The sequence below is a fragment of the Poecilia latipinna genome, unplaced genomic scaffold, assembly GCF_001443285.1.
Source record: "Poecilia latipinna isolate Pla-1442-1.1 unplaced genomic scaffold, P_latipinna-1.0 Scaffold2996, whole genome shotgun sequence".
Classification (NCBI taxonomy): Eukaryota; Metazoa; Chordata; class Actinopteri; order Cyprinodontiformes; family Poeciliidae; genus Poecilia; species Poecilia latipinna.
Genome location: NW_015115612.1, coordinates 34889 through 44921, shown reverse-complemented (window position 1 = coordinate 44921; position 10033 = coordinate 34889). Strand labels below are relative to the sequence as shown.

General features: G+C 44.5%; 3 protein-coding genes across 4 annotated transcripts in view; 1 reads left to right on the top strand and 2 right to left on the bottom strand.

Moving 5' to 3' along the window:
* Nucleotides 1-22: 22 nt before the first annotated feature.
* Nucleotides 23-1269, bottom strand: mdh2 (malate dehydrogenase 2, NAD (mitochondrial)). The gene has a single exon (XM_015022401.1). The coding sequence runs from the start codon at nucleotides 1131-1133 to the stop codon at nucleotides 120-122; it is 1014 nt and encodes a 337-aa protein (XP_014877887.1). The 5' UTR covers nucleotides 1134-1269; the 3' UTR covers nucleotides 23-119.
* A 1961-nt stretch (nucleotides 1270-3230) lies between these two features.
* On the top strand, nucleotides 3231-7441 carry LOC106939838 (E3 ubiquitin-protein ligase rnf146-like). Its single transcript, XM_015022400.1, has 3 exons — nucleotides 3231-3393; nucleotides 4056-4113; nucleotides 4909-7441. Exon 3 carries the CDS (start codon nucleotides 4921-4923, stop codon nucleotides 6088-6090), a length of 1170 nt encoding a protein of 389 aa, XP_014877886.1. The 5' UTR covers nucleotides 3231-3393; nucleotides 4056-4113; nucleotides 4909-4920; the 3' UTR covers nucleotides 6091-7441.
* A 1042-nt stretch (nucleotides 7442-8483) lies between these two features.
* Nucleotides 8484-10033, bottom strand: part of echdc1 (enoyl CoA hydratase domain containing 1) — a 7777-nt gene continuing 6227 nt past the window's right edge. For both annotated transcript variants that reach the window (XM_015022404.1, XM_015022405.1), the window contains exon 7: nucleotides 8484-9919. In XM_015022404.1, the coding sequence (XP_014877890.1) occupies nucleotides 9502-9919 (418 nt within the window). In that variant the 3' untranslated portion in view covers nucleotides 8484-9501. The remainder of the gene's footprint in view (nucleotides 9920-10033) is intronic.

The window sequence follows — 10033 nt, the reverse complement described above, 5'->3', positions numbered from 1 at the left end:
GACCCAACTGCCAACAGAAAAAGAGAGGAAACACTGATGGATCTTTAGTTAGTCTGATGCCTTGTAAGACGAACAAATTATCCATCACAGCTGGTTTTCTTGACTCAACCGACTCCTGATTACTTCATCTTGGCCACAAAGTCCTCGCCCTTCTTGATGGAAGCCTTCAGCTCCCCCATGGCGTCGGCCACCAGCTTCTCCTCAAACGCAGACAGCTTGCCCAGCCCCAGGTTCTTCTCGATGCCATTCTTGCCGAGCAGCAGCGGCGTGGAGAAGTACTTGCACTCCGTCTCCTCAGATCTGACGAAGGCACACTCGACCACGCCCTCCTTCCCGTTCATGGCGTCCAGGACGGAAAAGGTGAAGCGGGCACCTGCGTACGCCATGGACAGGGTGGCGGACCCCGCCCCCGCCTTGGCTTTCACCACCTCCGTACCGGCCTCCTGGATCCTCTCGGTCAGGGCGGTGAGCTGGTCGGAAGGAAACTCGACCTTAGGGGTGCACTGGGAGATCAGGGGGATAATGGTCTTCCCAGCGTGACCGCCAATCACCGGGACGTTGACCCGAGCCGGGTCCAAGCCTTTGAGCTCCGCCACAAACGTGTTGGCTCTGACAATGTCCAAGGTGGTGACACCGAACACCCTGTTGGGGTTATACACGCCGTGCTTCTTCATCACCTCCGACGTAATGGGTATGGTGGAGTTCACGGGGTTGGCAATGATGCAGATCATGGCCTCGGGGCAGTTGCGTGCGCAAGCGTCCGCCAGGTTAGCTACGATGGTGGCGTTGGTGTTGAACAAGTCGTCTCGGGTCATACCGGGTTTCCTCGGCACGCCGGCGGGGATAACCACCACTTCGCAGCCCTTCAGAGCGGCGCCCAGCTGGTCGGGGCCTATGTAGCCGCTCACCTGGGCCCTGGTCTCGATGTGGCTGAGGTCAGCGGCCACCCCGGGCGTGTGGGCGATATCGTAGAGGGAGAGCTGGCTCACCAAGGGGCTGTTCTTCAGCAGCAGTGAGAGCGGCTGGCCTATGCCGCCAGAAGCGCCCAGCACCGCCACCTTGGCGTGGTTCTGCGAGGAGGTGGACAGGCTCCGAGCCAGGCCGACGGTGGGTCTCACTGCACGGGAAAACATCTTACTTTCGGTTCTTCTTTGAGGTTAGTTTGGGGAAAATAAGAATAGTCGACGAGCCGCTCTCCTCTGTGACACCAACGTCCTCTAGCAACGAGCGAACAGGAACACTCCGGTTTCTTCTTCTCGTTGTTGTTGAGCGGCGGTCGGCGTCGACATTAATGGCGCACTACTGCCATCTACTGTTTGGGAGTGTGGATCAGATCGCTCACACAGTGCCCTGCAAAAGAATTTATAACATGTTACTTTCCAAAAATGATGTCAATAAGGTACAAAATGATTTGATATATAATAATAACAAAGAATTTTGTCACTTTGCAACCATATTCTTCAATAGGCTATCATTTATTGAGATTTCTGTGTGAGCTTAATACAAATTAATGCATGAATTGCTTTGTAAAACAAAATTGCATGTTAAAATCTGAAAATTGCAGCTAGCATGCATATTATAATTTGATATCCCTAGTTAGGATTCAGTTCAACCAATGTACTTTCATTAGGAGCAAAAAAGAATAGTTTTCACTTTGCCACAGAAATTGAACAGTTAATGTATCTTGTTTGGCTGTTCTGGAAGACCAAATTTGAAACTTTTTAATTTCACACACAATGTCCCGCATTGTGTGTGAAGGAAATACTAATGTTAAACATCACCCTGAACACACTGACCATAGCAGCATCATGCTCTGAGCAGACTGTTCTTTAGCGAGGATGGGGAAGCTGGTCAGAGTTACCAGGAAGATGAATGGGAGGTTCACTGTAAGACACAAATAAAGAACATAAACATGGTTTAGATTAAGGTATGCTCATGGGTTAGCATAAGCTAGCCAAAGCCCAGACCTAAATCCAATTGAGAATCTGTGGTAAGACTTGACAAATGACATTCACATGTGCTCTTTGTCCAATATTGATAGAGTTTAAGCTCTTTTACAGTATTGACAAGAATATGTTTGAAGCCATGTATCCCTTTCTTATTATTTCACATCCATGCATTACTTCATTTCAAGCATGCCTGTGTCCAACCTTTTATGTATATCCACTGTATGTGAAACTATGTCTTACATTTTTCAGTGGTTTTTCATGTTCTTAATGACTAAGAAATGAGCAGAAGTTTTATTTATAGCAAGGTTGTAAAAAAATAAGTTTGTTTTGTTACTGTGCTTCCAAGAACTATCAGTAAATGCAAGCCCTTCTTCATCTTCATTGTTGCACGATTTTGTAAAGTCTTATATCTGTGCTAAAAACTAACTGGAAATTTGTAGCTCTTTAACAAATAGGTACAAAATGTTAAATGTTTGAAGCTTTAAATAGGTTTCCCTCTAGTATTGCCCTTTTAATTGATTCCATCCATCCTCCCATCAACTCTGACCAGCATCCCTGTTCCTCCTGAAGTAAAACACAGCATGTTGCTGCCACTTCCATGTTTCACAGTAAGGATGGTGTGCTTAGAGTGCATTACTTTTCTGCAGCACATTGCATCTTGGTCAAAAGGTTTAGTGTTCACATTTGATCAGAACACCTTCCACATGTCTGCTGTGACCCCACCACAAGTCAAATGCTTTTCTTTTTGCCATTCTTTTAGAAGAGTGATTCTCTGCAGGTCTGTCAAGAGTTTTCATGTTAATGAGAGTTATCTTTGAATAACTTGATACTTTCTATGTGTCTTTCATGTTTTCTACAGCATTCAAAATCTCAGCATTCTTTCCCGAAGCAAGTCTAGTGATTTTCCCCAACTTCAACAGGTCATGTCTCTCTGTAATTGATATGAATGCTGTCTCCTTTGCACTCTAGTCCATTTTTGATTCCACTGTTGATGGTCTTTCCTGTTTCCTGTATTTAGAACCTGTTTTGTTAGAATACCTAGTTTGTTAATTCTCACAGAACCCAGAGTAACTCAATCTTACCTATTTGTTTTATTATTCCGAGTTATTTTTGTTTGTTTTTAGTAAATGTATTCTATTTATTTTTGCTTTATTTTCCATTAATTTGTTATAAAAAAAAATCAAGATTTTTTTATTTTAGTATTTCCTTTAAAAAAAAAAGAACCCTTTGTTTTCATGCATCGTCTCGTGTGATTGGACCATATGAATTGGACGTCCAGTGACGTAAGGTCGCTCGGCTACGTTGTGTCGTTTATCTCAGCTTCTCTTTGAGAGGAAAACAAAGCCAGTTAACATTGGAAGTCGATGTACTTGCGTTTCGTACGGCTCTGATACGACGAGTTTCGACCGTGAAGAAGGCCAGTAGAAAGAGATTTAAAGATATGGTGGGTAGTTTATCGTTGTGGTGTCTTGTGTTTTCCCCTCTCCTGTTTATATCGTCCTGCTGGAAGAAGGTAGCGCCGTCAAATGAGATCCGTCTATTTACTGGAGGCTGACCACTTAGCCCAGATAGCTTTGGCTAGCTACAGCAGGTTTTACTGAAATGAAGGGTTTTACCGCTCTTGAACCCTACATTGTGACCTCTGTTTAAACTTCTCAGGGTTAAACAGAACCATGACACGGTGTTGCGCAGCTGTTATTTGTTAGCTAAACACCCTTTCTTTTCAAATTGCCCGCAATATAGTGTTAAATGTATATGTTAAAACAAACTCCGTTATTATTTCAATCACATGCCCCGTCATAAGGACAGCTGAGATTAAGTTAGCAAAAAGCGGCACAGTTCCCTTATTGTCGCCTGTAAACAGAGCATCCCTTTGTTCCCCTACAGTACCTTCTCATGTTACACACAGTTTAATGTGTTAACGTGAACTTTAAGTTTTTCACTGTAAATACAAGAATAAGAGTCCACCTCTTTACCTCGTAGGGTAAAAGACAAAAAAAACACACACACACACACACACACACACAATAAGTAGCTTGATTTCACGTTCTAGTTTGTTCAAGTTTCATCTGACTGTTTTGTTTTTCATTTTTTTTGTTTCTCCAGTGGGTGGTTTGAAGGTTCAGAAGCTCTCCCGATGATTCATCTGCATTGACAACTTTAGGTAAGTGTTAAAAATCATGTGTGCGAAAGCGAGGCACGTTACCACAATCCTCGTGTTACATCACAACAAACACTAAATTTATTTTTGTGCTAGGTCAATGGAGTGTAGTATGAAATTGTGGAGTACATAGAAAATGACATGGATTTCTTCTTTTGTTTTTGTTTTTTTATACATATAACTAGGAATATGATACCATGATACTTCAAAAAAAAGATTTTATGAAGCAAATTTCCTTCAGAGCCCAACTAGTTGTACAGTGCACAAATTCGGTCTTTGTACATCTTATGTCTTACGATCATAAGACGTGCAAGTTGCCACAAGCCATGTTGGAGATTTGGCAAACGTGTGGAAGAAAGTACTTTAGTCAGACTAGACCACGGTTGTAACTTTTTGACCTACAGGCAAAAAAATTGTCGTGAAGAACTGGCGTTGGAGATTACCTTGAGCACACTGTCCCCGTAGTGATAGTAGGTTGTGGCAGAAGTTTGTTTGCATGATAAGTTATTAAACTTGTCATTATCAATTATCAATCTTGTTGGTGATCATGACTCATGTGAAGAGAGAAAAGTGTTTCTTTTGTAGCTTTTCGAAATACAACAATTGTGATACAGGAAAAAAAAAATCAACCATTTGTAGTGCAAAAACATTTTATTGAAATTGCCATGTTTAGATTTAGCAAATACATTTTTTATCATTTCAATTGGCGCAATTTTACTGTCAATGGAAATGCAGCTGTGGCAGTGTATGTAAACATCTGGTTTCTGGTGGGGAACTTAATCGTCTCCTGTTCTGCAGCGCTCGATAAGGATGGCTAGCTGTGGCGAGGTGGACCACTCCGTGAGCTCGCTCCCATCCAGCAAGAAGGGCAGTGGCGGCGGAGGCGGCGGTAGCGGAAGCGGCGCCGAATCGTCCTGCTCCGACTCCAACGGCTCTTCCCCTGCCCTGTCTGTGCCGGAGTGCGCCATCTGTCTGCAGAGCTGCGTCCACCCCGTCCAGTTGCCGTGCCATCACGTCTTCTGCTTCCTGTGCGTCAAGGGCGCTTCCTGGCAGAGCAAACGCTGCGCCCTCTGCAGGCAGGAAGTGCCGGACGACTTCCTGGAAAGGCCCACGCTCCTCTCTCCGGAGGAGCTGAAGGCGTCGGCGGGCGGCCGCAGCGGGGCGACGAGCGACCACGCCTGGTACTACGAGGGCCGCAACGGCTGGTGGCAGTACGACGAGAGGACGAGCCGGGAGCTGGAGGACGCCTTCTCCAAGGGGAAGAAGACGGCCGAGATGCTGATCGCCGGCTTCCTGTACGTCGCCGACCTGGAGAACATGGTGCAGTACCGGCGCAACGAGCACGGCCGCCGGCGCAAGATGAAAAGAGACGTTATCGACATTCCCAAGAAGGGCGTGGCCGGGCTGCGGTTGGACGCTGACGCCGTCGCTGGGGCGCTGAGCTCGGCGGGTCGGGAGAACTCTGCAGATGGCGCCGACACCACGACGGCAGGCGCTCCGCCGCAGGCCGCCGGCGTCCCCACCGCCGCTCCGGCCCCCTCCGCTGCCGCCCGGCCCCCCCCGTCTCTTGGGGGCCAACCGGGGCCCGGTACCAGCCCCACAGTGGAGGACTCTCTCTCCCAGCTGCAGATCAGCCCCAGGTCAGCCCCGCCTCACGACCGGTCAGAGGGCGGGGAGGGGGAGGGACAGGATGACGAGCAGGAAGACACGTCCCCCTCCAGGTCCTCAGACCCTCACACCTCCGTGGAGGAGTCCGCCTCCGGAGACTGGAGCGACGACGAAGAGGAGGAGGAGGAGGAGGAAGAAGAGGCGGGAGACGGCGACCACGCGGAGCCTTGGGAGGACTGGCCACGCAGACGGAGACCACCCCCGGAGGACAGGGTGCCCCCCCGCGCCGCGTCGGCATCTCCCGCTCCGTCTTCCCACAGCAGTGGGAGGTCCAGGATGCCAGACGGCCAGTGTACAGTGACTGAGGTGTGAATCCACTCCATTTAATTTATGCTGCAGTTTGCTCAGATGCAGATCTGAGGTGGAAGAAGTGAGGCATGTCACGCTCACACACAAACAGCTCCGCGGTTCTTTTCTAGCATTTTCTGTCTATTGGTTTGGATTTGTTTTCTCAACGCCACCAGTCAGCCGCTCATGCCCTCAAACTGAGACAGAGACGACGTGGTTGGGATGTAAATGATCTTTCAAGTTTATATTTAACACATCATCATGAGAGGTTAAAGACTTCCCGTCAGTTGTCTGCGTTACTTTAATTTGATGCCTATAGATTGTATTCTGTTTAGGTTTCAAAAAACGTTGAAGCTACACTGTGAACTTTACTCACAAACACGTTTTGCCCAAATCTAAGCCTGGTTTTCATCTACGATCCAGAACCCTGAAGGCTTCTGTGAGGCCGAGTCAGAGAGCGGTCATCTTCATAAATGGCTGCTTTGGGATCATCTAACCGTTTGGCTGACGCAGAAATGTCACCTGACTCGACCTCCATTGCACTGAATTTGATCAACTTGATCCTAGTTTCTAACCCAGTCAGCTGCTTTCTCTGGGCCAATAATTCAATTAACTGAGCTAATGTTCCTTTAAGGAGAAACCTCGTCTGGTTTTATCTACAGACACAGATAGAAAACTAAAAAAACAAACTCCCATCATGCTTCTAAAGCTACTTTGATGTTTAAATTACTTGCTTAATATTTAACAATGCAGATTTAGGAGGCAGGTAAATGTGTGGCTGCCTTGCGATTTATTTTTATTTCAGATTAGTTCATTGAAACCCAAACTTATCGTAAAGATTGATGTCTATTTGAAATGAATGTAAGCATTAGAAGTTGTGATTATTTGTTTTATTGGTGCCCAGCCTTAAGGAATTGGCATTTTAATGTGAAATATTGGTGTTTGTTTTTTTGTGTGTGTTTTATTTTATTTTTTACTTTAAAGCAGCTCTGTTACTGTTCCCAACATCCCTGACTGATCAATTCTCAAGCGTGCCCAAAGTTTTGTGATTTGTCGTTTTTTTGAAGAGAGTTTTATTTGAACACTACTGTCTGGTTGAGAGGATTTGGAGAGCTGATGGGTTTTAATTATCTCCATTTCTTATGGCGGTTAAATGTATGTCAGAGGACATAAAAGAACAAAAACAAGCTCTAGTTTCTGTCCATCCTGGAGAAATTTCAAGTGATGTTATTTTTCTATTAAATCATCTTTTTTTTTTTTTTTTGACTTTCCATTCTGGAGAATAAAGTTTGTGTAACTGTTTTGGCTTCAGACTTTTGTTACATGGTTTGTAATTTAAGAATAAACTTTTTTCATCATTCCATCATGCTAAAAACATTTGTGGTCATTCAAGTATTTATCTTACTGATGTAATGAGATGTATTTTATTGCAGAGATAACAGGATCTCATACTTCACTCGTCTGACAAAAAACAGCTAATTGGTCTAGTTTAGGGCTCGGTAAACTTTTGAAATTATGTAATAATATTCAAAACTTTAAATGGAGACTAATGCGTTAAACCGTAAAGCAAACTTGTCTTGTAATTATAAAAGATGGAAATCAACCAGTCTGATCCTTCAGCAAGCTTACTAGTTATACCTTTAGCAACTTGGATCCAAATTCAATATGCAGAACCAGCAAACTGAGTCAGAACCAAGAGCCTTCTGGGATCCTTTACTGTCTTCCAGCTTTAAATGAATTAAATCCAAACTTTTCCCTCAGGACTAAATCAGCTCAAAGCCTTTAGACTCGAGACGTTGATCGTAGAGGTGGGCAGGTTGGGCGATTATGGACTTAAAAGTTGATTTTGTGGCATTATAAGGAAAAACGACCCGAAACATTTTTTTAAGGTAACTGTACATCCTTGACTGCCTGACAGAAATCATAGGCCCACATACCCAAATGCTGCTCTTACAAAGACATTTCTAAACAGGCTTTTTCAGGACAACAGTTACGTAAAGTGTGATGTACTCATGAAACAGTAAACGGTACAAAAATAATTCAGTTTTTGGGGTTATCCAACATTTAGAATTTATTGTCCAAATTCTTTATGAATTTTTTTATTACAATAAACTCCCATCCCTAATTGATTTCCTCTTGATAGAGACTAATAATCGGCTGATATTCTGATCCTCGTAGAAGTTAAGCTTCTTCAGTAGTTAAAAGTTCATGTTTCGTTTCCATTTCTTTAAATAGAACATTGCAAAACAAGGAGCCTGATTACTAATTAGTTAACTAATTACTAATGAGCCCCAACAATCATGCAGTTTTGGTTGAAGTGTGAAGATTCCGATTGTCGGCACAAATATATAGCATTTCTATAAATCCATAAATCACAAAATAGCTCCCTTATATTATGCAATACAATAAAATGGATTTTTTTTTTTTTTAATAAGAGTGATTCATTTTATGCGTGACACTGAAAAGTCTCTTGATGCGTTCATATAGTTTAAGTTCATCATTGCCACATTGTTCAGCTTTCCTGGGAGGATACATCCATGGTGGGCTGCTATTCACCAGGACTTTCTGTTCACCTTGTAGGCGTTTGGTATTCTGCTCACGGCGCATTTTGAACGCTCTCTCTGGGACCTCCGCCAGGAAACGCGACCTCTGGAACAGCAGCACGAGATAAAGGTCTGCCGGCTGCCAGGGGTCCGTCCTGCTGCTGCAGTTTGAGCACATCTGTGGTTTTCGAGCACTGCTTGGATAGATCCGCGAATGAAAATTATTCATACACACACCACGTCTCTGGGATTTCACTTTGGCTCGTTGCAGAAATCTGATGATGCTCGGAGCACAATCCAAACCCTGTGAGTTAAAAGGTTGCTCTGGTCTAATGTAGGAGGAATGATATGCAGACATTGATGATGTTTGTCACTCAGAATATCTTGCAACTGGCATACGCAAACAGATTTTCACAAAAAAAAAAAAAAAATTAAACTCCCATTCTGTATTATCCATTTAAACATGAATGGTGGAGAAACAACTTACCATTACAGGAAAACACTTTATCCGCCGTCATCGGTTGGTCATGCTAACTAGCCTTAGCATTCGCAATATGCTCACACATGGCTATGATTGACAGCACTAAGACCCGCCTCCACGCTCTGATTGGTTGTTTGAAGATCGCAATGGGACAAGGACAGCGCTCGATTTTTTTCACAGATTATCTGTCTCATACTATACCTTCATAACATGGTGACAGTTTCAACAAATATATAAAAAATATTTACTTTTTTTTGTAAAAGTTACATACTGCAGCTTTAAAATGGTTTCAGTGAACCAAAAGTTTGGAAACATCAAACACCAATCAGCCTCATCTCACTGAATCCGACCCAGAAGCAGCACACGCTGATCTTTGCTAATCTGGACAAATCTCAGGACGCTGGGGCCAAGTTATTTGTGCTTGGACTTGCTGGCCAAGGCTCGCAAATTAGCCGGAGCGCCCCACACCGTCCCAAACACCTCCTTCTCCGTCTGCAGAGCCTCGAGCAGGGGGAGTTCTCTTCCTGCCAGAACTACTTTTTTCACCGCCTGGATCACAGGGACTGGTCCTTCAGTGTAGCGGCGGAGCCAGTCTTCGGCCTGCTGCAGGGGGGTGCCGGCACTTGGGGCGTCCCCGTCGGCCTCCAGGACTCCGTCTGCCAGTCCGACGTAAAGGCCGCGTTCAGGGTCCACTTTCACGGCGCCGCCAAGCAGCTTGAGAGCATTCTGGCTTCCAACGATGCGGACGAGTCGCGCAGCGCCGCCCCAGCCTGGAACCAGACCGATGTGTTTGTGGACAAACTGGATCACGCTGCCTGGTGCCATTAATCTGTGAGGAAGATTGTTATATTTAGGATACATTTTCACAAAAAAAAAAAAAAAAAAAAAAAAAATTTTTTTTTTTTTTTTTTTTTTTTTTTCAATTTAAAAATTTTCAAATCAA

Bases quoted from the DNA above. Each gene is read 5' to 3' on its own strand.
- mdh2 (XM_015022401.1), bottom strand. From the start codon at position 1,133: ATGTTTTCCCGTGCAGTGAGACCCACCGTCGGCCTGGCTCGGAGCCTG.
- LOC106939838 (XM_015022400.1), top strand. From the start codon at position 4,921: ATGGCTAGCTGTGGCGAGGTGGACCACTCCGTGAGCTCGCTCCCATCC.